Source organism: Anser brachyrhynchus (genome assembly GCF_964034855.1).
Source record: "Anser brachyrhynchus genome assembly, chromosome: 9".
Classification (NCBI taxonomy): Eukaryota; Metazoa; Chordata; class Aves; order Anseriformes; family Anatidae; genus Anser; species Anser brachyrhynchus.
Genome location: NC_137703.1, coordinates 9969344 through 9995079, shown reverse-complemented (window position 1 = coordinate 9995079; position 25736 = coordinate 9969344). Strand labels below are relative to the sequence as shown.

At 66.9% G+C, this 25736-nt stretch overlaps 2 protein-coding genes across 2 annotated transcripts; both read right to left on the bottom strand.

Annotated features, from left to right (window-relative positions):
* Positions 1 to 3: 3 nt before the first annotated feature.
* On the bottom strand, positions 4 to 8976 carry ECEL1 (endothelin converting enzyme like 1). Its single transcript, XM_080603847.1, has 18 exons — positions 8853 to 8976; positions 6423 to 7279; positions 5121 to 5189; positions 4937 to 5047; positions 4391 to 4483; positions 3957 to 4081; positions 3394 to 3616; positions 3194 to 3292; positions 3030 to 3104; positions 2522 to 2625; positions 2344 to 2402; positions 2163 to 2214; positions 1968 to 2035; positions 1752 to 1876; positions 1515 to 1580; positions 1261 to 1356; positions 702 to 778; positions 4 to 537 (listed from the first exon to the last, which is right to left on the bottom strand). Exons 2-18 carry the CDS (start codon positions 7164 to 7166, stop codon positions 438 to 440), a joined length of 2286 nt encoding a protein of 761 aa, XP_080459973.1. The 5' UTR covers positions 7167 to 7279; positions 8853 to 8976; the 3' UTR covers positions 4 to 437.
* A 2977-nt stretch (positions 8977 to 11953) lies between these two features.
* Positions 11954 to 23610, bottom strand: SLC12A9 (solute carrier family 12 member 9). The gene is made up of 13 exons (XM_080603844.1): positions 23333 to 23610; positions 21045 to 21179; positions 20778 to 20915; positions 20330 to 20629; positions 19939 to 20046; positions 19722 to 19833; positions 19478 to 19635; positions 19013 to 19095; positions 18747 to 18871; positions 17006 to 17198; positions 16698 to 16872; positions 15639 to 15785; positions 11954 to 15302 (listed from the first exon to the last, which is right to left on the bottom strand). The coding sequence occupies exons 1-13, from the start codon at positions 23550 to 23552 to the stop codon at positions 14461 to 14463; spliced, it is 2736 nt and encodes a 911-aa protein (XP_080459970.1). The 5' UTR covers positions 23553 to 23610; the 3' UTR covers positions 11954 to 14460.
* Between the last annotated feature and the right edge of the window lie 2126 nt (positions 23611 to 25736).

The following is a 25736-nucleotide window of genomic DNA, read 5'->3' as shown; positions in this document are numbered from 1 at the left end:
ATATCCAGTGCTTTATTGACCAGAAACAGCAGCGAAAAATACAGCGCGTGTCCATGTCCCCGCGCCCCCGGGCAGGCTGGCATCGCCCCAGCCCCCAGCCCACGCCGGTGGTGGGGCTGATGGGGATGGGACGGGGCTGGCACAGGGACGAGCACCGGGTGGGGGGCTTTTGGCACCGGGCAGCCCCGCAGCACCTCTGGGTCACCCTCCCTGCCCTGAGCAGCTGGATGTGGGGAAGGGTTTTGGGGAGGTGGACGAGAGGGTCCTGTGGGTGGGGAGATCATACCCCACCCCCAGGTGTCTCCTCTGCCTTGGCACCCCCTACAACAGGTGCCTATTTTGGGGGTGCCCCCGCTGCCTGGAGGGGGGGCAGGCAGAAGGTGGCACCCGGGCAGGGATAGGGACCAGGAGGGTGCCAGCCCACAGGGACAGCGGCCTCACCACACCGAGCACTTGTGCGCCGGGTTCATGGGCGAGTTCTTGGGGCAGTGGAAAACACGGCCAAACTCCTCGAACTGTGAAACACTGCCCAGGACCCTGCCGGGGCCGTGGGGGGACTCAGCTCAGAGCTGGGGACCCCCACGATGGGGCTGCCTGCTGAGGACCCTGCCCCTCACCCCAGCACCCCCAGCCCTGCCCGCCCGAGCTGGCAGCCACGAGGAGGGCTGGCGCCCGCCGTGCCCCCATTTCGGGGCCAGTACCTGTAGTGCTCCGGGGCGTGCTTGTCCGTTAGCACCTGCAGGTAGATGGACTGGGATCGCCGCTTGATGCACCAGTTCTGGGGGGAGGAAGGTCCCGTGGGTGAGACCAGGGGGGGACCCTGGGTCCTGGCACCTGCTGGGGCCCCCAGGGCCCTTGGCACCCACTGGGGTGGCCCTTCTGGCTGCTGGGGGTGAGGGCAGGGGTGCCCTGGTTGTGTTTGTTGTTGTAGGGTCTCCCAGAAGCCTACATATGAGGTATGGATGGGCTGGGAAAGCTTAGGGGCATGTTTGTTATTGAACGGGTACTCTTGTTATTGTAGGGTCTTCTGAGGCTGTGGGCTGCCTGTTTGTGGGGTCCCCGCCAAACCACACATCTATTTGTTATCGGGGGGGGGGTTGTCTCCAGAGGAAATGGGGGGCACGTGGCTGTCACTGTAGGGTTCCCAAGAGCACGGGGACTGCTTGGTGTGGTTCTGCGGGGCCGAGCCCTGCACCGGGGGCACCCACGGAGCCCAGGACCCAGGCTGGGACCCGCTGTTGGCCGTGGGCACCGGCTCACCTGGGCGAAGGCGATGAAGAAGAGTTGGTCGTGGGTGTACTTCAGGTGGTGCAGGGGGTGTTCGGGGCCGTGCTCCCGCACCCACTTCTGGTAGGCCTGGAGGACAGGGGGTGCCCACAGTATGGCTGGGGGGGGGGGCCTCCAAAAAAGCCCCGTGTCCCCCAGCAGGCAGGGCCGCCCTCAGTATTGGTGGCATCCGCAGCAGCCCCGTGGCCCTGCGGGGGCTGTGACACCCCAGGGTGGGGGACACTCACGTAGTAGGCGAGCTTGAGCCCCCCCATGTCAGCGATGTTCTCCCCCAGCGTGTGTTTGCCGTTCACCTGCCGAAAGAGGAGCAGCACGGGGTAAGCAGCGATGCCCCCCCGTCCCCACAGGGGCACCAAGGCTGCTGTGCCTCAGTTTCCCCCATCTGGGGCCCCAAGGGTGTTCCCAGATGAGGTGTGAGGAGTTTCTGGGCCTCTGTCACTGGGGGGGGGTGGGGAGGATCTCACCCGCTGGTTGTAGACGGTGAAGTTGTCGTAGAGGTTGACGATGCACTGCGCCTTCTTCAGGAACTTGCTGTAGGACGTCTCCGTCCACCAGTGCACCAGGTTCCCGTGCCGGTCGTACTGCCCCCCTGCAGGCAGCACCACCCATCATACCGGGGGACCCGAGTGTCCCCAGGACCCCCCCCCCCCATCCCCCCCAGCAGGGTGGGGGTCACTCACCCCAGTCATCGTAGCCGTGGGTCAGCTCGTGCCCGATGATGGTGCCGATCCCACCGTAGTTCAGAGACCTGGGGAGGGGGGGGGGGGGGACAAAGGTGTGGGGGGGAGCACGGTGCTGGCAGGGGTGACGGTCACCCCAGGACCTGTCCCCTTCTCCAAACCCAGCCCTGTTCCCCCCAGCAGCCCCACACTCACTGCGGGAACTCGGGATCGTAGAGGGTCGGCTGCAGGATGCCAGCGGGGAACACTGGGGACACAGGACAGCATTGCAGGGAGGGGACAACCCGGCCCCCACCCCACCCCCTCAGCATCCCCTGGCACCAAGGGACCCCACATCGTGCCCCCTAAATCCTTGCCCCCTCAGGCAATGCCTCACCCATCTGGTTCTTGTTGGGCAGGTAGTAGGCATTGAGCGCCTGGGGGGGCAGCAGCCACCTGCAAGGAGAGATGGAAATGCTGGGGACACGGAGGGACAGGGAAATGCCACCCCCTCACACAGCCAGGGGCACCCCAATGTCCCCGTCCCCCCCCCCCCCAGGTGAAGCAATACCCACGCGGACTTGTCCACCTCCTGCCGGATCTTCTTCACCGAGAGCCTGATGCTGAAGGCGATGCTGTTGAGGATGTTCTTGAAGTAGGTCTTCTCGTCCACCTCAAACTGGGGGGCACACGGCCATGTCGGGGGGGACACCAGCCCCAAACTCCAGCCCCCTGAGTCTGGGGAGCAGCGCTGGGGCATCCTCCCACCGCCATGAGGCAAGGGGACAGAGGATATGGGGTTGTGGCCAGGGGCTGGATGTGGCCCCTCACCCTGAGGTGAGGGGCCCGCAGGGGCCACTGTGTCCCCATCACCTCTTTGGAGACCCCAGACCATCAGGGGTAGGGGCACCTCCAGCCCTTGCTGAGGATGGGGGAAGTATGGGGATGGGACAGCATGGCTGCGGTGGGTTTGTGTCCTGGGTTCCTTTTGGGGTGGTGTGTCCCCACCGGGGTCTACCTGGAGCCCTAATGAGGCATAGGGCCCATCTCCCCCTCACCACATGGCTCCGGCCACCCCCTTGCCTCATACTCCTTGTCAATGGCCTCTGGTTTCAGCAGGAAGTCGGGGTACCCGATCATCACCATCATGTACTGGAGCTGGGGGCAGAGCAGGCAGCGGGGTCAGGGTCCCCGTGCCCCGTTCCCCCATGGGGACAAGGCCCGGGGCGCACGCTGGGGGCTGCCACCTTGGCCCTGGCCGCTCTCCGTGTCTCCTCATCCATCCAATCCAGCTCATCCAGGCGCTGGTCCAGGATGTATTTGATGTCCTCCACCAGCTGCTGCACCTACAGCGGGGCACCGCTGATGCTTCCACCGCATCCTGGCCACCCTCCAGCCCTCAGGGGTGCAGGGGAGCACCCTGGCAAGGGGATGGGAGGGCGCCTACCTTGGCCTTGCTGGCGGAGGAGAAGTACTCCTCGACGAAGAGGGCGCCCAGGGCCATGCCGAAGTGCTTGTTGGCCTGGCTCAGGCAGACCTTGCCCGGCTCCAGCTGCTTCTCGTTGCCCTCCATCTCCTTGGAGAGCTCGTGGATGGCGTCACGGAATGGGGTGGAGAGGTGCTCGCTCAGCACCACCACGATGCGCCACAGCATGTAGTTGTGGAGGATCCTGGCGAGGCGGGGCAGGATCAGGCCCCTCCTGGGCACCTCCTGGCTTGTGCCAGGCTTGGGGTGGCCGTGTCCCGTGGGGCCCAGGGATGGATGGGGTGGTGGCACCGTGCACATCCCCGCGGCAGGCACGGTGATGGGTCTGGTGATCTCCAGCCTGGGGACCTGGGGGCTTGGTGGGAACCGTGGTGGTGCCCTCCACCAGGAGCTTCCCCAGGGCTCACCATGCCCTGCCTGGCCTCGTGGGGCGTTTTGGGGGTCCTTCCACAGCTCCCCCCCCCATACTCACCCCATTGCCACCCCCTTCCAAGGCTGGGCACGGAGGTGCCCGCCCCCCTCACCTGCTGGGCGTCACGCGGATGAGGTCGGACACCTTGTGCATGTAGTCGGTGGCCAGCAGCACCACCTCCTCGTCCTCCGAGAAGTTGTCGTGGAAGATGCGGTCCAGCAAGCGCTTCCACTTGAGCTGGCAGGGTGGGCACGTCACCCCCGTGTCACCGGGCTTTCAGCCTCCCCCCTCCCCTTCCCATGGGGTCACGCCTGGTCCTGGTGCTGCCCCCAGCACCCAGGGCAGTACAGGATGGAGTCGTCACCATCCAGAGCACATTTATCCAGGGGGCAGTGGGGGATATTTCTAGGGACACGGGCATGGCACCATGGGGTTGTGCTTCTTATATGGGATGCAGGACAGCCCTGGGGACACGGGACAGGGACAAGCACGGGGTGCAGGGCAGGTGGGAGATGGGGGTGGCAGGGGGTGGGCAGGGGGACGCACCGTGGGGGTGATGCGCTGCAGCTCGCCCAGGGTCACTTTGTGGTACATGGTGCTGACATCCCTCCGCACGTCGTCGTACTCGGACACCGTGATCTGCATGGGGTGGGCACGGCTGTCACCTCCCCGCTGTCACCTCCCTGCTGTCCCCCAGGGGTGGCACAGGGATGGGCACAGCACCGGGGCAAGAGGGGCTGCTGGCCCACATCCCCTGTGGGGCTTGGGCATGAGGACCCCAAGGAGCTGCAGTACTAAGGACTGGGCATAGAGGTCCCCCAAGCCTGGGATTGGGGTTCCCCAAGATTTGGGCATGGTGTCCTCAAGGACGTGGAGTGGGTTCCCAAGGGTGGGGAATGGGGGTCCCCAAGTGGTTGTCCCATGGGTGTCCCAAAGATGTTGAGGTGGGGGTCCCTGGGGACCTGCCATGGGGTCCTTAACGGTTTGGGATCGTGAAGGTCCTCAGGGGCTGGGATTGGAGGTTACCAAGGGATAGGATCCCCCAGGACTAGGCAGGGGCACCCCAAAGCCCGGGACAGGCACCCCCCTCACGTTGGCGAGGTGCTGCTCCAGCTGGAGGATCTCCTGCGCCTTCTGCTCCACGTGCTCGGCCCCCAGGAGGGTGAGCAGCCGCTCCATGAAGACCCGGTATGCAGCCAGGATCTGTGCCAAGGGACAGGTCCGTGAGTGCCACCTGTGCTGTCTCCCTGCCCCCCCAGCCCCCCAAAATCCTCACCTTCTCACTCTCCTCATCCTGCCCCAGGTAGAGGGTCCGCTCGGGCAGCGTCAGCCCGTCCTGGTCAATCTGGGGGGGAGATGGGGCCAAGGGGTGAGCAGAGGGTGGGGAGAGGGGCACCCCCAGCCCTGTCCTGGCTGTGCACCCCCCCCGCCTCCCCCAAATGGTGGCCCCACACCCACCCCATAGCCGGTCCCACTCCTGTGTGCAGGATGCTCCACGGGGAGCACAGGGATGAGCGGTGCCGCACAGACACCCCCCCCCATTAACCCACATGCACATGCACGCATCTGCACCTTTTCTGCCCCGTGTCACACCCCACCAGCACCCCATTCATGCACCCCCCCCCCCCCAGCCCTTCTCTCGCACACCCCTCGGTGGTGCACGCACACACTCGCTTTTCACCAAACGCACTGTACCCCCCCCGCCAAACACCCTTCAGCCTCGTCTCACAGCACGCACGCACACAACCTCTCACACCCCCTGCGCACACCTGTCACACACCTGTAAAACTGTCCACATGCGAGGCGTTGGAGCCACCTCGCTCCCCTCCACCCCAAACCTCGCCGTGGCACCCCACCCTTGGCACACCCGCGCCTTCCCCGTTACACCCGTCGGAGCCAAAGCCTTTCTCCGTGACACACGCTCCCTCTAGTGTACACACGCACACCCCTCCGGCACAGGCGGCCTCCTGCTCTGTCCCCTGGCTCGCACGCTCACACTTACACACACACCCCCCCACAACCCTTGGTGCCAGCCCCACCAACTCACGGGGACCCAGGAGGCTTCATGCCCCCCAGTGTGCCCAACACCTTGTCCCCACCATGCCACCGCCACCCTCACCATGCCCCTGCCATGCCCACCCCGTGTCCCCTCTCTGCCCACCACCGTGCCATCACCGTGCCCACCGCTGTGCCATTACCATGCCCGCTTGGTGCCCCCCCCAGTGTCCCCATCACTGCCACTGCTGCGCCCCCGCTGTGCCCACCCAGGGTGCTCGAGGCTTGGCCACCCAGAAGCAGCCCCCCCCATGCCCTGGTGGCACCACAGGGCAAGAGACATGGGTGACAGTGGCGGGGATGGCTGACAAAGCCATGGACACCCGGTGCAGAGCCAGCGCTGCCCCATCCTGTGCAGACAGCAGCCAGGACACCAGGGTGAGGGGCTCAGCTGCTGGCACGGGGGGGAGCCCATCACCACCTCATCCCCTCCCGCATCCTCCCCACCCCAAAGGTGCCACCCCGGCCCCAGGGTGCTGGCTGGGGGACGTCCCACGGGGGGGGGGTGGCAGGGTGCCCTCACCCGGATGACGTAGCGGGAGGTGTTCCTGTCGTCCAGGCTGACGGTGAGCGAGAAGAGCACGGCGGCGCTGTAGACCCCCTGCGTCTTGTAGAGCAGCTCGTTGAGGTCCCCGCGGCCCGGCGAGGCGTCCCAGCCGCCGCACTCCCCGATCACCTCCAGCATGGGCCGCGGGCCCAGGCGGTCGATCTCAGCCCGGTCCAGGCAGGAGCGGAAAAACTCCTTCACCTTCCTCTCGGCCGAGGCGGGGGCTCGCCGGCGCACGGGGCGGCTCAGCAGCGCCCGCAGCTTGGCCTCGTTCTGCTCAGCGATGGCCCCGATGGTGCCGTACACCAGCTTGTCCTCGGGGATGCCGTGCCGCCGGAGCCACCCGCCGCAGGCGAAGGAGTAGAAATCCTGGCAGGGGTCGATGGTGGCGTCCATGTTGGCGCTGAGGAAGCGGGACGCCCGCAGGAAGGCCTTCTTCTCCTGGCAGCCCTCCAGGCAGTAGCTGTCCCCTTCGGCCGCCAGGTATTTGAGGACCAACATGCACGTCAGGATGACGCAGAGCCCGGCGGCGAACACCAGCCCCGAGAGCAGGCAGATCTCCCGGCGGCTCCAGCGCGGCAGCCCCCCGCCGCGTTTCTTGGCCCCGGCGCCCAGCTGGAGGGCGAAGCCGTTGGGCAGCGTGCCGCTCTGGTACCGGCTCACGTACTTCACCTCCTGGAACTCGTCGTAGTGGGCCGTCAGCGAGTAGGTCTTCTCCATGGCTGGGGCTGCCCACAGGCACGGGGTAGGGGGCTCAGGGAAGGCGGGGGGCAGGTGCCGGTGCTCCCCGGTTCATCCTGGAGGCGATGGAGGTGCCCAGAGTCAGGCTGCTCCTGGAAAAGGCAGAGGAGGTGGTTGAGGGGTGTTTGGGGAGGAGCAAGGGGATTGCTTCTTGCCGTCATCATCGCCCACGTCGCCGTCCCTGCCTGTGCGCCCCGCTGGTGGCACTGGTGGCGCTGGTGCTGGGAGCTTGGTGGCAGCCCTACCCCATGGCTGTCCCTTGGTCCCCCACCTGGGGATGGGGCAGGGTCCCACCTGCACAGTCCCACCCAGCCCCTGGCAATGCTCCATCTCCCCAATGTGGGCACAGCACCCACTCTGAGCGGGTGCCCGGGGTGGTCCGGGGAGCACCACACCGCACCTGATGGGCTGAGGGGGGCATGGGACTCCCAGCCTCTCCAGGTGGGGTGAGCAGCGTGGGTAAGAGGGTCCCTGGGGATTTTGGGGGGGGGGAGAAGGCGTTGCACGGGGTTGGTTTGGGCAGTTGCACACCGGGTTGTGCTGTCTCGCCCCGCACCGTGTTGCGCCGTGCCGCGTTGCACTGGGTTGGGGTGGGTCGCGGCGCGCCGTGTTGCATTGCGTTGCGTCCAAGTGTGTTGCAGCGCGGTGTGCACGCACAAAGTTCGCTCCAGTGTGGGGGGGGTCTGGCCCCTATGGACACCTCACAGCACCCCCCCCTACCCCAATCCCCCTCCCCAACGCCTCTCTGCTAGCCGGTGCCCAGCGGTTGCTGTTCTGGGGCGGGGGGCTCTGTCCATGAGAAGAGGGTGGAGGCATTGTGGGGGGGGGGGCTTCAAAAGGAGCCCCCCCCCAGTCCTTGCTCAGCACAGATCAGCACACAGATTTGCAGGTGTGGGGAGGACACGCTGAGGACAAAGAGCCGCTCGGGGAGGAGGGGGGGGGCGATATCCTTGCAGCAGCGTCCCCTGGCCCCCCCAGCACCCTGCAGACCCCGCTCTCTCCGCAACTTGGGTGAAGTTGTGCCCCGGTGCCGCAGCCTGACGGTGCCCGTGCCGGAGAGCAGCCGCGCTGCCGTCACCGCCACCGGAAAGTTTGCGGGGTGGGTGGCGGGCACGGCGAGGGGGTGCTGGGGTGGGGGTGGGGGGCTGCAAGTGCTGCTCGGGGGACGGTCTCTGGGATGGTCCCCAGGGTGCTGGGAGGATGCTCGGGGGATGCTCGGGGGATGCTCGGGGGATGCTCGGGCGTGCCCGGGGCGCGCTGCCCAGGATGCTCGGGGGATGCTCGGCGGGATGCTGCCCGCGGTGCTCTGGGGCTGCTCGAGGGTTGCTCGAGGGATGCTCGGGAAGTGCTCCCCGGGAATAACGCCTGGATTATTCGGGGGGTGCTCGCGGGATGCTGCCCGCCGGGCTCGCGGGGGGAGTCTTCCCCGGGCTGCTCCCCGGGGCTGCTCGCCGAGGCACTCGGGGGATGTTCCCCGGGATGTCCGGGGGCGCTCGGGGGTGCCCAGCTCCTGCTCACCGACCCACCCGGGGGGGCTGCTCCCGGCTGCGCTCGGGGAAAACGCCACCGGGGGATGCCGCCCGGGGGATGCCGCCCGGGATGCTCGGGAGGACGCTGCCCGGGGGTGCTCGGGGGGGTGCTCGGGGGGTGCTCGGGGGTGCTCACCGGCTTGCCGGGGGGATGTCAGCAGGCTGCCCGGGGCTGCTGGCGGGCCGGCCCGGCGGTGCCCGTCCGGCTGCGAGCCCCGCGCTCCGCTCCGCGCCCCGCGCCGCGGCTGGAGGAGCGGCGGGGCCGGAGGGAGGCAGCGGGGCGGGGAGGGGGTGGCGTCTCCAGCCCGGCTCTCCCGCAGGCCAGGCTCCATTAACGAGATTATTATGCAAATGGAGCAGCCCTGTGCCACCCGCCAGCCTTACCTCATCCCCGCCGGCGGGGAGGAAGGGTAAGGAGGGAGGAAGCGGGGGGGGGGGGTCCCCAGGACCTCCTGCCCCGGGGGGGGGGGCTGGCACAAGGCTGGCAGTGCCACCGAGCTTGGCACCCACCGGTCGGGGACCCTGCTGCCACCCCCTGGCAGGCTGGCACCCAGGAAAGGCAAGGGTGGGCATGGCTGGTGGGCTGTGCTGGCCGCATCCCAGCCGCTCGGACCCCCCCCCAGCCGTGCCTGGGCACCCCAGGGTGCTCATCCTGTCCTGCCAGGGTGGGTGCAAGGGAGGGAGAGATGGGGATGGGAGACAGACGGAGCCCAGAAGGCTCCAGGTGAGAGGGTGGGCATGGGGGTGGCATGGGGCGGCATGGGGAGGGGGCCACGCACACTTGTACACACGCACACACGCAAAGGTCTGGGAATATTAAACTGCATTGCAGATAAATCCCCAACATATATATCGTGAGCCGCTCTGCCACGGGGGGGCCCAGCAAGGAGATTTATAACCCATCAACTCCCACTGCCCACGGCGGCCCCGCGCAGCAGCCAGGGACCCCGTTCCTGCTCGGCCATCCCGCTGGCTGTGCTCCTGGGCACCCTGGCACCCCTATCCCACATGTCCCTGGGTGCTGGGTAGGGGCCTGGGTCTTCCTGGGCACTGGGATGGGAGTTTGTGGTGTGGGTAACGTGCTACATGCGCCACGTGGCATGGGGATCCTGCTTGGCATGGGGATGGGTGGCTCAGCTGGTGTGGGACCCACTGGGTCTGTCCTGTCCTGCGAGCACCATGGGCTGGCCCTGGGCACATGATGGCATGCACTAGCACTGGTGCACACGCGTGTGCACACTGACACACACCCCAGTACAGGCACACACATGCTGTGCCACACACACAGTGTCCAACAAGTGTTGCCATACAGCTCCCATTAGAACCAGGCGTGCCCTGGCACACTGACACACACACGCACCCCTACACACTTGCACAGCCTCATGGCATTGCAGCAAACCTTTCCCCGGGCACACACGAGGCTCCGGGAACCCCATCAGATGCCTCCAGCTTGGGCACGTCGAGCAGCCGGGCATCACCAGCAGGGTGCAGGAGCACCCAGCCCCAGGACACTTCGTGGAGGGGTGCCCAGATTGGTGGGGGAAGCTGAAGGGTGGGGGCACAGCACCGGGTGCCACCACAATGGCATCCCCTTGCCTGTGCTTTCCTGGCCCCCCCCCAGACCTACCTTGGTGGAAGCATGATGGATGCGTGCGGGAAAAGGGGGGGGGGCAGTGTTATTAACAGCCCTGGGTATTGCTCCAACAGGGCTGTAAAAATTAAAGGCGTGTGGATATAAAATAATGGATAAATCTGAGCCGGCCGCAGAGTTGCTGCGGCGTCCCAGGGGAGCTGGCAGCTCCGGGAGGCAGGGTACGGCAGACACGGGATGGGGACCTGCGGGTGGGCACGGGAGGTCAGAGCACCTGCACCAAGCGCGATTTTCCGGTACAAATGTCCCACGTGCCCCGAGGGGCTGCGTGGGCAATGCCAACCTGTGGAGCTGGCACTGCAAGAGGCTGCTCATGAAGCTGGGCTAGAGGAAAAAAGGGGCTGTGCATCGGCAGGCTGGGCTGGTGGGGGCACGGGGAGTTTGTTCCAGGACACCCACAAGCACTGCCCGGCCCTGAGGGCAGCGGCGGTGCCCTGTGCCCCGGTGACAACGCACCCAGGTTCGGCCAGGGCCAGGCTGGTGGGAACACACCCCCCCCCCAGGTCCTGCCCACCCTGCAGCCCCCAGCCCTGACCCCCAGCAGCCCCCTCCTCGCCAGCCCCACGGGCCACCCCGCCGGCATCCTCATTTTCCCTGAGATTAGCCGCGGCGCGGGAGCCTCCGCGCACCGCCAGCAGGTGACAAATAAGATTTTTCCACTCTCCCGAGCACCCGGCATGGGTCTGTCATTGAAAATGCAAAGCAGCGCGGTGCCAACCTCCACCACCCGCCCTCCCCTCTGCCAGCCCCTTGGTGCTGAGCGCCTGGCTGGACAAAGCCCCCAACGCTGGACCCCCAAAATGCCACCCGCTCCCCGATGGCGGTGCCAGGCATGAGCCATGGGTGTCCTGCCCAGTACGGAAAGGTCCTGGGGGGGTCTTAGAGGGGTGCGAGTTTGGGGGTGTCAGCCAGTGTGGGTCCTCCGTGTCCCTGTGGTGGGGGAGCAGGGCAGGGTGTGTGTTCTGGGGGTCCCCACCACGCTGAGGATTTGTACCCCACCTGTGGTGCTAAGCTCACCCTAGTGATGGCAGGGTGAGGGCTTGTCCCCTGCTGGAAGCATTTGGCCCAAGACATACCCACTGGGGTGAGAACTGCCCCCACAAACCCCATCCCAAGTGACCCCAATCCCAGCTGCCGAAGGAGGAGGACGGGAATGATGCCCCCAACCCCAGAGCTGGGCACGTCCACCCCGCATCCACTGCCCAATCCTCCCAAACCCTGTCCCCCAACCCCTTTGGTCCCCACAAAACCCCTCGGACCCCCTCAGACCCAGCCCTCGCACCCCGTTATCCAGCCCTGCTGCACCCCCCAGGCTGGACACATCCCCACCACCCTGCAGCCCCCGGCCCCGCTCCCCACCGGCTCCTCATCTCCCCCTCCGCTATTGTTACAGGGTTGCCTCTGCCTCTGTCTGCGAAATTAATTCGGAGGTGGAGAGGGAGAATTATGTAAAGTGTGGTTATTCTGGAGCGGCGGGGGAAGCGCGGCTGATGGCAAAGTGCCTTTTTGTGTGTTTAATATGCATTTTTTTCCAGCGGTGCATTTTCAGGCGGGTAATTTGCTGTCTTTTCAGACCCCGATCAGTATCATTTCTCCAGCAATGACAGCTTTTATTTGCTCTGAAATGAATGCTGCGAAATTCCAAGAAATAGCCGAGGCCCCCGTTGTCTGCCCACCCCCGCGGGCTGGGGCGCGGGCACCCACCACTGCCTGCTCCCCGCAGCCCCGCTCGGCGGCAGTGCCGGTCACACGCGTGTGCAAGCCTGCACACCTTGTGTGTGTGTGCCCAGGTGTGTGCACTCACACCTCTGGTGTGCACATCAATGCACCGTGCACATCCATACATGCACATCCACACCGCAGTGCATGTGAACACACCCCCCCCCCGTGCACATATACCACTCCCCAGCACAGCACCCTGCTTGCGCGTGCACACACACTCCTAGTGTATGCACCCCCATGGCCCATTTGGCACCTGGTGACAGTCACCGTGGCCCCGCTGCTGGACCAGCGTGGGGGACTTGGTTGTGCCAAGGTGACCCTGGCACAAAGCTGGCACCTGCCTGGGGAGCACCCAGAAGGGAGCTAAGGGCTGCTGGTGCCACCCTGCTGGGGGCTGCCGCAAGCAGGGAGTGCGAGGCAGGGGTGGGGGGCACCAGGACTGGGGGCAGGGGACACCCCCGGGCTGGTGGTTTTGGCACCAGAACGGTCACGGGCAGCAGGAGCGGGTGCAGAGGGTGTGCGTGCGTGAAAAGGGAAAGAAATGCTGTTTGTGTAGGTGTGCGCTGAGTGGGCGCTGTGCGCCGGAGCTGGTGTGCGATGCTGGCTGTGCAGCGGCTGTGTGCGTGCGTGCACATCTCCGTGTGCACGTGTGTGCTCGTGCCAGCCCCACACCCACATCCTGGTGCGTGTGTCAGTGTGCCTGCAGGTGCGCAGCGTGCACACACATCGGTGCGACGCTGCGCGTGCAGCTGTGTGTGCCAGCACCCATGCGTGTGTGATGCTGGGCACGCTGGGGGTGTGTGCTCCCTGTATGCATGTGTGCACAAGCCCACGTGTGATAAACAGTGTTATGGGGAGGTGTGAGTAAGGCTTCAGCCCCCAAAAACACTGCACGGGGGCATACACCCCCAGCTGGGGGTCCCCACCTCTCCACTGCCCCAGCTGTGGCGGTGCCGGTGCCTGGCACGGCCAAGGTTAACTCCGCCAGAGCCCAGCGGCACGGTGCAGGGAAGCTTTAATTTAATGAAGTGTGAGGCTTTTTTATGGGCTTTTAATTACGTGGTGATAATTAACATTATAGGCCGCTGGGTCCCGGTGGTGCCCGGCTGCCCTGTGCCAGCTCCCGCCTGTTTGTAAATAAACCCAGCGGGCAGCCAGGGTCGGGGGCTGCGCCGTGCCCACCCTGGGGTGCCCAATTTCCTGCCGCCGGCAGCAGAGCCAGCCCCGAACCCTCCGCTGGGGGGGAGATTTGGGCTCAAACTTAGGCACAAACCCCTGCAAGAGGCGGGGAACAACGGAGCCCCCCCAGCAGCACCCAGGTACCCAAGGCTTTCCATGCCTCTGGCCAAGCAGAGCTGCCTACTAGCACCAGGGTGGTAAGGGGGGGGCACAGGCAGCTGTGCCATGCTGTGTCCCCCCCCCCAGCCCCAGCCTGGCCCCAAGCAGCCCCCCCTGCATCAGGGCTAATAGGAAGTGATCCATCAGGCAGCTCCCGGGCGCACTGCCCGCCTGCCAGGCACCTAATAGATTTATTGCCAGTCACCCAGGCAATTTCCTGCCCTCCCCTAATCAATACAGCAGGGCAAAGGGGGGGGGGACATTATAGGGAGCTGGGGAAGGGGATGAGAAGGGTGTCAGGGCAATATCAGCCCCCCCCCCCCAGTGGCTGAATGGGGGCACAGGACCATGATGGGAAGGTGATGCCCCATGGGACCAACCCCTCCTGGCATCACCTCCCCATCTCCCCGGCAGGACAGGGAGCTTGGACCCCCCCACACCCAGCAGCTGGGGGTGCCATACAGCCATAAGGGGCTGCCATACAGCCATAGGGGGCTGCCCCCCCCTTCCCCAGCCCGAGGCAGGGAGCCCAGGCACCTAAGGTTCCCCTCCCCCAGCCCCTTCCCATTTAATTTTCCCTAATGAAAGGCACAGAGGATGGCGGGGAGCTGGGGCACCAAGGTCGAGGCTGCCTTTAATCAATCCCCGCTGCTGGCCGGGTGCCCGGAGGAGCCTGCGGAGGAGAGGCTGGGGGGTGGCGGTGCAAGAGGAGAGCACGGGAGGGAGGTGGCTGTGGACGAGGGGCTCCCAGTAACAAACTGGGACAGCCCCAGGACCCCACCATCTCCCCACACAAAAGGCACAGCGAATGCACCGAGCGCCCGGATCCTGCCAGGGCAGCTTTAACCCTGTGCCTCCCCAAAAGCACCCCAAACCCTCCACCCTCTCCTCCCAGCACCACGAGGCTGGAGTCACCACCAAGCAGCTCGGGGACAGCAGGAGGGGACAGGTCCCCCCCTCGCCGTGCCCAGCCTGGGGCTGTAAGGCACTGGCCACAGGAGGGTGGGGGGACACGGGGCGGGGGGGGGACACCCTAGAGCTGGGTGCTGGTGACGGCGCTCACCCCGTGCACCAGCACGGTGGGGCCCAGGCCGCGGGTGAGCAGCTCCAGCTGCCGCAGGTAGAGCGGGTACAGGCTGGTGTCGGCCGGCGGCCGCGGCAGGTAGAGGAAGCGGACGGCGGGCGCCGGGCCCTGCTCCAGCACCATCTTGTTGGCGGCGCAGACGTACTCATCCGACACTTGGGTGGCGTTGGCTGGGAAGTTCACAGCCGCCCCTTCCTCATCCTCATCCTCGGCGGGCGCCGGGCCCCCCGGGGTCCCCCGCTGGGCCTGCCAGTGCAGGCGGACGACGGAGTCCCAGGGCACCAGCTGGATCTGGGCCTGGATGCGCAGGTCCTTGAGGAGCTGGCGGAGCTTGTCCTCCTGGGCGCCGGGCATGGCGCCCGCCTCCACGCAGAGGAAGAGGCGCAGGCGGGCCCGGCGCCAGGCCCGCGCCATGTTGAGCACGCAGGCCATCTGCAGCAGGAAGAGGCTGCAGGTGTCGGCGTAGCGGGCGCTGTCGGGCCGCAGCAAGTTGACGGGCCAGACGTGGATGGTGGGCGGGGGGCTGGCGGCGCGACGCAGCTCCCAGGCCTTGTCCAGGCTCTCCAGCTGCCGGGCCAGCAGGACGTTGCGCAGCATCTTCAGGGCGTCGGCCACGATGCCCACGTACTCCCGCGGGGACAGCAGCTTGGGGGCGGCGGGCGCCCGCAGCGGGGGGAAGCCCAGGGGCAGCTCCTCGCGGGCGCTGGTGAAGGCGGGGTGCTGGGCCAGGCCGTCCCGAGGCGCTGCGTCGTCGTAGAAGCCCAGCACCAGGGTGTTGGGGCGCATGCCGCCTGCCGAAAGACCACCATGGGCTGTCGTGATGGGAAGGAGAGGGTCCTGCCAGCACCACCAGCACCGTGGGTGCCACCAAGCTCAACTGGCTTTGGCGTGGGCACCGCCCACACCAGGTGCTTCCAACCCTCTTGGGAATCACCTATTCTGGTGCCTTCAAGCCTCTTGGCATGACCCAGATGCCTCCAAGACTCAGCTTGGCTTTGGCACCGCTCACCCAGGTGCCTCCAAACCCCTCAGCACTGCCCACCCAGGTGCCTCCAAGGCCCAGCTTGGCTTTGGAGCTGACAAAGGTGCCAAAGGCCCTCGGTTGGATCCCCTCCAGCCCCACTCACCGAGGCCAGAGGTGAAGAGGAGCTGCCGGACGCCGTGCCGCACCGAGGGCGCGAGGGTGAGGCTGACGAAGGCCTTGACATTCAGCTTGTCCACCAAGCCCAGCCACGAGTCCTGCTGCGGCTGCAGCGGGTCCGAGGGCAGCGCGTCTGGGTGGGGAGAAGAGACCGGCATCAGGCAGGGGTCACCCCATACTGGTGGGGTCACCCCATACTGGGGGGCACCCCGGTGTCCGCACAGCACCCCGGCACTGAGCACCCCCCAGCACCTTCTCCCTGTTCCCCCCAAACCAGCCCCCATGCACCCCAGCACCCACACGCGTGGGGAAGGTGGAAGCAGGTGCTTCCAGCCGGAGATATGAAATTATCCATAAATATATAAAAAATAGCAGGCAGCCCCATCCCCCTCCCCAATTTCAGACCATTAGTCACCACGGCAACAGCGAGGGGAGGGGGGGGGAGCAGAGCCAGGCATCCGCTGGGGGTGGGGATGGCCACAGCGGGGCGAGCGTGTGTGCGAGGGAGCACACGTGTGTGCAAACCAACACGCACTGGGGGCAGACACACCTGAAGCGTGTGGGTGTCCAGCAGCAGGCACGACAAGAGGCTGGACACAGGCACACCCGCGTGCAAGGCTGTGCCAAGCGTGTAGGAAACGACCACTCTTGCTGGGCGTGCATAGGCGTGCGCAGGACCGTGGTGCACGTGGGTCCAGAGGAGCCTGGGTGGCACGTGCTACGTGTGCATGTGCCACGTGTGCACACCAGTGGCAATGTGCAGGAGCCCCCCCTGTGCACATGTATGGATGTGAGTGAGCACAAGCATTGTGCAAGCCTGCGGGACACGTATGCACACAAGATATGGGATGGACATAAGCCACCAACACCCCCTGCACCATGCCAAGCCCACGGTGCCACAGTGCTGGTATTTCCCTCCCTGTGCCCAATGTGCCCAGCTGGGAGATGGTGTCACCCCGTCCAGGGGCTCTGGGAACGATGTCCCAGGGCCATGGCGCTGCAGAAAGGGGCTGAGGCCCTGTGCTGGGACACGGCAGACCCTCACCCAAGTCCTGCAGCTCCACGTGGCCCAGGACGTAGAGGCCGCTCTTCTTGAGGTCGTTGACGAAGTCGATGAGGCGGGGGCTGCCCCGTGGGTTCTGCACCATCAGCAGCATCTGCGGGCGCCAGAACTTGACGTGGTCCTTCCGCACGTCCAGCATCAGCAGGTACTTCCTCACCTGGGTGGAAGGACAGCAGGTAAGGAGCCCACCTTCCTTCAACACACTGCCCCGCAGGGATGCCAAGCCCAAGGCCATCAGCTCTCCAACCCACGATGGGATTCGGGGGCCAGGTGAGGAGAACAGGGCTCACCTGGTGGAAGATGAGGGCCTGGCTGATGTAGCCCCACGTGCTGCTGGGCGAGAGGTAGTGGAGGGCGAGGAGGAGGAGGAGGAGGAAGCCCAGGCTCGCCGAGGCCGAGACGGGGCTGATGAGGAACATCATGACGCAGCAGCCGGCGATGCCCAGGAGGCACGTGTGCCAGCTGAAGTAGCGGAAGGTGGGCCTGGAGCAGGGAGAAAGGGGCATGGATTGGGCACCAGCTGCTGCGCTGAAAGCATCCGGGAAGGGGCCTGATGCCTTGTTAGCAGAGCAGGGGGCACAGCCGCTGGGCTCCTTGCAGCAGGGAGCTCAGCCCAAACGAAGCCTGGCCTGGGGTTTTGTGCCACCTGCTTCGTGCCAGCCATGCAGACAGGCTACGGGCACCAGCAGTTGGCATCACCTCTGTCCTCATCAGCGTGGCACCGGCAGGCACATAGCCCCTGGTACTCAGCTGTGCTCATCTGGTCCAAGAAAATCCCAACGAGAGGCAACAGGCACGTGCCAGGCTGCCGAAGGGATCGCGTGCTCATTGAGCTGGGGGGTGACGACAGGGAAATGCTCCCTGGCACCATGGTGCAGGGCTCAGAAATGGCAATTTTTCCATCTCCATCAGCCCCTTCCACGGCCTGAGGGACAGGCAGCCTGGAAATGCCACCCCGGGGCTCCCACCTCGCTCAGCAATGGCAGCCGGTGCCCCCACATCCCTCCATGGGACAGGGTTGGTGGCACAGAGGACAGGGGCACAGGGAGGGGACAGGGCATCCCTCTGTGGCAGGGGAAATGCTTCACACACGGAGGGGAGATGGCACCACGCAGGGCACGGGGCAGCCCCACGCTGCAGAAAGGGGTGACCCGAGGCAGGGGTGGTGGCCGGGGGGGCTCAGTAGTGACGGGGGCCCCACAGCAGCACCAGCAGCCGTGGCACCCGCTCATCCTGGCTCACAGAGGCGGAGGCGGGGAGGCGAGAAGCTGTTATTTTCTCTAATTGTTGTTTTTGCTGAAAGGTAATTAAAATCCTTTTCCGCTGCGCTTGATGGAGACCTCGGCACGGGGAGGGGGGGGCATCAGAGTGCGGGATGGGTGAGGGGCCCTCTGCCACCCGGCCCCACCAGTCTCCACCAGGCAGCAGTCCGTGCCCCGTCACACCCATCCGTGCCCCAAATCCCCAGGCACAGGGAAGGCAGGACACGGGCACACTGGGCAGCTGTACCCAACCCTATGGCAAAGGGTGCAAGGTACATCAGCCCCCGCCAACCACCCCGCCGTGCCCCCCAGCTCTGGGCAGCCCCGCACCGCCCGCCCCAGGCTGGGGCTGCCTGCCATGAACTCGTCCTTCCTGGAAGATCTTCTCCCTCCCCCCAGGCAGGATCCCCCTCCCCCCCTCCCCCTCCCCCTTTAGTTTAATTAGCGCTAATGGAAAGTGGGCTCCATCACCGCTTGGCGAGCTGCCCGGGGGATGCCGGGCGGGCGCAGGCTATAAATTACCTCTGGAAAGCCTCAGGGGAGGGGGCACTGGATAAATCCAGTGGCCTGGATTTATCCCTACCCGCCCAGTATCATGGTGACAGGGCATGGGGGCTGTCCCCTTCTCCCTCCTGAAGGATGGGGGTGTCTTTCCCCCCTAATGCTGCAGGAGAGGGGCAGGCAGCATCCCTGCCCTGCAGACGGATGGACGAGTGGTGGCCACCCGGCATCGCAGAGCGGCCTCCCTCTCCCCCGGGCCAGCAGGTACCTGAAGTTGGGGGCCGATGCCCACTCCAGCGCCAGGCAGGCCAGGTTGACGGTGGCGTAAACCAGCAGGAAGAAAGTGGTGACGACCCCCGCGATGGTGTTGAGCTTCCCGGAGAAGAGCACCAGCTGCGGAGAGCACAGGGGACGCAGCATGAACTGGAGCCAGGGGTGTCCCATGAAAGGGCACCCAGCGTGCCACGTGGGGCACAAATCCCCGTCCCCGGACAAGCCCAGGTGGGACTGGGAGAGGAGCATCACCAAACTCACCTGCACCACCAGCCAGGAGAGGATCACTGCCATGATGGGGTTCCCGCTCGCAGACGTCCTCTTGGCAAGCGCCAGCGCCCGGCCTGTGGGCAGAGCGGGGAGGTTGGGCTGGCACGAGGCAGCCCAAAGGCCACCAGCAGGCTGGTGTGCGGGCCTGTCCCCAGACTGGGGACGTCAGGGTGTGCTCTATGGACTGATGGGGGGGGAAACAGGCACCCCCACATCACCCTGGCAGGGACAGACAGCTGTGCCACAGGGTACCAGTCCCTCCGACGTGGTGTCCCCATGCTGGGGGCTACCAACCCAGCGTGGAGTGGGCATCACTGGGGGGAGCAGAGCATCCTTGGGACCCCAAACTTGACATGCACCAACCCACAAAACATCACCCCAAACCAGGAAGGGGGTTCCCTGGTGCCAGGGCTGGTCTCCAGCTCTGGCTGGTGCCAGCACACTCCAGGCACTCACCAAAGAGATCATCCCGGGCCAGGGCGTAGAGGATGCGGGATGCCCCGATGAGGTTGCTCATGGCTGCAGAGAGGGTGGCAGCGTAGATGCCCACCGTGACCAGGGGTGGGAAGATGCTGATGTCACGCAGGAAGCCGTAATCCTTCTGCAGGAGGGTCCTGGAGAGGGACACACGCACGGTGGCACTCAGCGTGGCTCACGCCAGCGCACCCTGGCACCAGTAACCCCACCACGGGGGACGCACCTGCTGCAGGTGGCACACATGAGGAAAGCCAGCAGGTTGTAGACGAGGTAGGTGAAGAGCACGGCGGAGATGGTGCCCCGCGGGATGGAGTAGCTCGGGCGCTTCAGGTCCCCTGCGGACAGAAGCAGGTGGTGTCACCTCCCCGTGGGCACAGCACCCCCTGCTCCCCTCCTTCCTCACCCCAGCGCCTCCCAGCCCAGCACCCCGGGCCCCCTACCTGACATGTTGGAGCCTGCCATGATGCCGGTGCAGCCGTTGAACATCACCGCGAAGACGGAGCTGAAGCTCATCATCTGCCCCGTGGTGTAGTCCACCCCGTACCCGCCTGCAAGGCACGGGGGTGCGGGCTGTGACGGGCTGCCCGGGGTGGCACAGCACTGCCGCACACCCTCTCCTCAATGCCCCTGTCCCCAGACGAGTGCCACCACGGGACAAACCACCCCATGCCATTTGCTTTGTGCCTGTGAGCCCCCCACACCCTCCAGCAAGCCCTTGCTGGTGCATAGGTGCCCGTGCCACCCCTCTCCAGCCCAGCAGGCAGGGCTGGGACGTGGATGCCATGCTGGGGACCACAAATAGGGCTGGAGAAAGCCCTCGCTGCTCCTCACCGCCCAGGTTTTCCCGCAGGGTGGCGAGCGAGAAGCCCGTGAAGTTGCCGTTCTCGGTCTCCGAGCTGTTGAGGTGCGGCATGCGGATGGGCACCCCGAGGGGCCGCGTGGCGAAGAAGCTGACGAGGATGGTGCCCAGCACGCCCGCGACGATGAGGAAGATGAGGAAGGTGGCCTTGGCGTAGATGGAGGCGCCCACGAGGCACACGACGAGGCACAGGGCCAGCAGGATGGTGCCGTAGAGCAGCTCGTACCAGTAGCTCTGGGGCAGGACGTGGACGCCCGTACCCACTTTTTGCCCTGGGCAGAGACATGTGGGATTCAACGGGGCTCGGGGCAGGCACCAGCTCAGGGGGCAGGGGGTGGCAGAGCTGTGCCAGCCATGCCAAGCACCATAAGGGTGCTTAGGGAGGGGACTGTCGACGTCCCACCCCCACAGGGTACTCACCAGGTGGGATCCCAAAGCTGTCCACCACCGCCTCCACCAGCCCCAGCACGTAGAGGGCACTGCCGCACACGTTGGCCAGGAAAAACATGATCCCGATGCTGCCCCCGAACTCCGGGCCCAGGGCACGGCTGATCATATCTTGCTCAAGTCAAGGAAAGGTGCTGAAAACCCAAACCAGTGCCCAGCAGCACCGCTGGGTGCCCCACCACCCACGCAGCCCGGTGCCATCGGGCTGCCACCCGAATTTGCCCACACGGCGGAGGATACAGTAGGCTCCCCCGGCATCCAGCGCCCCGTTGGTGGCGATGGCGCACACGGACAGCACCGTCATGCCGATGATGAAGTACGCCACGGCGAACATGGCCAGAGCTTGGTACAAGCCAGCGTGGCCCACCACGAACCCTGCCGAGGCCGGCGTGACGTTAGCCAGGTACGGACACCCCCGTGGGGATGCTCCTGTCCCCGTGCTCACTATATGTCACCCCCAGCCCTGCCTGGGGGACACACAAGTTCCATTTCCCACCCCACCTTCAGCCTCCGACCCACGGCAGCACTGGGGGTCAGACCAGACAGTGTCCCCCACCTCGGGGAATCCTCCTGCGGTGCCAGGATCAGGCCCAAGCAGCTCAGGGCAAAAAAGCAGGGAGGAAGGGGACAGGGGGACACCAGGATCCCCCAGCCCTGCTGCCAACTCAGTGGGCAGGGGGTGCCTGGCACCAGTTCGGGCAACAGGTGGTGATGGGAGGGGGGGGTGGAAAAGCAGGACCCCCATTAAGGGACCCCCAAGGACACGGGGCTGCAGTGAGCTTGGGACAGCACTGGAGCATGGCACGGGGACACACAGCCCAGTGCTGCCCCCCACTCTCTGCTTCCTTCTGCCCACGTATCCCCTTTTTGGGGAGGGGGAAGGGGGGTGCAGCACACAGGCACCCGCAGATGCCGAGCCCCACGCACAGCCCCACGGGTGCTCTGTGCGCTCTGTTTACGCTTCCACCCGCTGCAAACCAGGAAGCAAAAGCAGCGCTGGGACATCCCCGCCATCGGCACCGTCCCCAGCACCCCCTGCCCCCGGGGGCTCAGCAGGGCACCCAGAGCCCCCCCAAGTCCCTCCCCAGGGCATGGCCAGACTGCCAGCGAGGCTGGCGAGGCCGCGGTCAGGAAGGGGCTGCCCACAGCGGCAGCGAGATGCCCTATCTCGGCCACAAGATCGGCCGCAGAGATGCCCGGAGGGGGCGGAACTGGGGGAGGCGAGCAGCAAGGAGGACTCGGGGGGGGGGGGGGGAGGGGGCAGGCTGGGTTTTGGGCCCCCCCGCCCTGCAATCCCCAGGGTGCCCCAGTGCCAGAAGCGGATGGGAGGAAGCAAAGGGGTGCCAGAAGTTGGGGGCAGCCGGGAGGGGCTGGAGATCTCCAGGCTTTGGAGACCCAGGGGTGTGCTTGAGGAAGAGGGGGGGCTGCCCCAGGACCCCCCCACGGCGGGACGGTTCCTCTTCCCAGCAGCTCCACCCTCCCCCACCCCAAACTTCCTCTCTGCCCCCCAAAAAGTAACGCCACCCCTATGGGGGTCCGGACGGGGGGGGGGGCCCGCCATGGGGCAGGGGCTGGGTGTGCGGGGAAGGGGGGGTCAGGGCTTGCACAAGGCCCCCAGCTGAGGGGTGGGAAAGGATGGGTGAGCGATGGGGGCTGTGCCCCCACCCCTCGCCTCGGGATGTCCCCAGGGCAGGGGAAGGAGCTCAGGGCCCCCCGGGCCCCCCCGGCACGCAGCCAACTCCCGCCCAGGGTTTCCCGTGGGCGGAAAGTGAAAGAGGAAAAGCCTTCCCTGTTCCTGTCCGGGCCTCTGCCGGCCCCAGGCCAGGCCAGGGGCATCCCAAGACCAGGGTTCCCCAAAGGGCTGCCACCAGCCCCGGGCTGTGTCCAGCCTGACCCCCTCCCCCAGTTCTCCCAGTAACAGGCTCGTAACTCAAACTGGGAGCAGACTGGGAACTAATCGGTGCCCTCTGAACAGCGTGGAGATGGGGGGGGAGGCCTGGTCCCTGCATGGGGACATGAGAATCCTGCCCTGGGGACGCCACAGGGGCTGGGGAGAGCACTGGGGTGCCACACTGGGGGATGCCCAAAGCAGTGGGGTGCTGGGGCTGGAGGGTGGGGGGACACCAAGGGCCCTGGGATCCTACTGGGGAAGGTGCTGGGAGGGTGCAGGCGTCCTGCCCTGGGGGCGCTGGGGCTTCGGACAGGGTTCCTGCCCTAAAACTAGTGGGGCCGCAGCCTGGAGGGGTCAGGAGGGGCCGTGCAGCACCGGGACACCAGAATGGGGGAGGCAAGGGGGGGCGCTGGGACTCCAGCCTGGGGATGAGGGGGACATGGAGGGCACTGGGGGGCCTCTGGGACCCCAAACTGGGATGGCGCTGGGGCTCCAGCACGGGATGCTCAGGACAGGGCCCTGGGGGGGGGCAGCGGGGCCCCACCCCGGGGGGGCTCGGGGGCAGCGGGGGGGAGCCCAGCGGGGTGGCGGGGGGGGTGGTCGGGAGGGTCACTGCGGGGGCGATGCCGGCACTCACCGAGGCGCAGGAAGAGGACGACGCTGAACATGGAGAGCAGCGTGGGCACCACGACGCCCAGGAAGGTGGGCAGCTTGCGGGGGGCTGCGGCGGCGGCGGCGGAGGAAGAGAAGGGGGAGGAGGCGGCGGCGCCCCGGCCGCGCTCCCGGCCCCGCTCCTCCTCGGCCGAGCCGCCGCACAGGCGGTAGGTGAGCAGCGCGCTGCGCTCCGAGCTCGCCATGGCCCGGCCCGGCCCGGCCCGCACCGGCCCCGCAGCGCGCCCGCGCCCCGGCCCCGGCCCCGCGCCACGCCCCCCGGCCACGCCCCTCGGTGGCCACGCCCCCGGCCACGCCCCTCGGTGGCCACGCCCACCGCACAAGCCCCGCCCCCGGCACTGGCCCCGCCCCATTCAGCCCCTCCCCATCTCACAGACTCCGCCCCCCCCCACGAGGCCACGCCCCCTCTCTCGGCCACGCCCCCAGCCCCAAATGCCCCCCCCCCCCCCCCCCCCCCCCGGCACCGAGCCCAGGCTGAGACCTCGCCCCCCCCCCCCCGCCTCCAGGGCACCCCTGGGACCCCCACTGACGGTGGGTGTCCCCAGTGTGCCCCCGGGGTGTCCCCCCCCATGTGTCCCCCTGGTGTGTCCCCGGTGTCCCCCCCATGTGTCCCCTCCCCATGTATCCCCCATGTGTCCCCCCCGGTGTCCCCCCACTTGTTCCCCCAGGATGTCCCCCCAAGTGTCCCCAGTGCCCCCCCAGTGTCCCCATCATGTGTCCCCCCCCCATGTGTCCCCCTGGTGTCCCCCCGGTGTCCCAAGTGTCCCCCTCCAGTGTCCCCCCATGTATCTCCCTGGTGTGTCCCCCCATGTGTCCCCCCATATCCCCCCAGTGTCCCCCCAGTGTCCCCATTACGTGTCCCCCCCATGTCCCCCCCCATATGTCCCCCCATATGTCCCCCCTGTGTCCCCATCATGTGTCCCCCCAGCGTCCCCCTATGTGTCCCTCCACGCTGTCCCCCCATGTGTCCCCCCCATGTCCCCCTGGTGTCCCCATCATGTGTCCCCCCCATGTGCCCCCCCCCCATGTGTCCCCCAAGGATGTCCCCCCCTTGTCCCCCCCGTGTCCCCCCCGGCCGGGGCACGCCGCCAGGGTGGCGGCCGGGCTCTGCTGCCCACGCCAATTACCGGACAATCGGGGCTGGGGGCAGCTCGGGGGGCACCGTCCCCCCCCAACCGCCCCGCAGCCGGGGCCCCGGGGTCCCACCGCCACCGGTGCCAATTAGGTTAATGGGGTTGGCACCGGGGACGGGGCTGAGCGGGGGCGCACGGCGGTGCCGTGGGACCGGGGGCAAATCCCAGCGGCGGCGGTGCCGTGGGCACCAAACGTTGACCGCACAGAGTGACCCCGTGCCACCTGGGCAAAGAGGGGACGGTTCGGGTAGGGCCATACGGGACGGGGTACGGGGACGGTCCCCGGGGGACCCAAGGGAGCGTGTCCCCGCGGTGTCCCCCCCCCCCAGCCGGGGGAGCGGGGAAGGGGGGGCCCGAGGTGGGAGCCGGGGGGGCTTTCACGTGGGGCTGTCGCGGTGCCAGCGGTGGCCTCGCGTCGCCAACGCCGCGCCTTTGATGTGCCACTGAAGCGGCATTGTCGGCGCCCCGCTGGCACAATTAGGGCCGGGGGGGGGGGGCGGGAGGGGAGCGCGGCACGGCCGGGGCTGCGGACACGGAGGCACCCCTGGCCCTAATGGGGACGGGGGCACCCGCTGCCCCCTAAGTGGGCACGGGGACACGGGCAGCCACGTCCCTAATGGGGACGGAGATGGGGACGTGGGCACCCCATAAGCAGGGCAGAGAGGGAGGTGCAGGCAATTCCCTGTTCCCTGGTGGGTCTGGGGACATGGGTGCCCCCAAAACGGGTTGGGATAGGGGCACGGGCACCCCCTGACCTCCCCAAGCGGACACGGGGACATGGGCACCCCCAAACAGCCCCTAACAGGGACAAACATTCCTAACAGGGACGGGGATGGGGGCACAGGCACCCCATGATCACCCCAAGTGGACACGGGGACCCCCAAACGGCCCCAGGGATGTGGGCACCCCCTGCCCCTAACAGGGGCAGGTTTGGGGTCACGGGCACCCCCTGCACCCCTATGAGGTGACAGCCCCGTGACCATCCCTGTCCCTACAAAGGACACAGGCAGCAAATGGGGAAGGGGGACACCCCAAAATCGTGGGGCACGCACCGAACCAAACCGTAGACATGGGGGGGGCCCCTTCCCACAACCCAGCGCCCCGCTCCCGGGGGACAAAGCCCCCCCCCCAATCCCTCCCTTCCCCTAGGCGCCCCCCGGTGCCCCCCATCTCCCGCAGCCCCCTTCCCGGTGCCCGCTCCCCTTTGAAGCGCCCGCCACCGCGTTTCCCACCCGC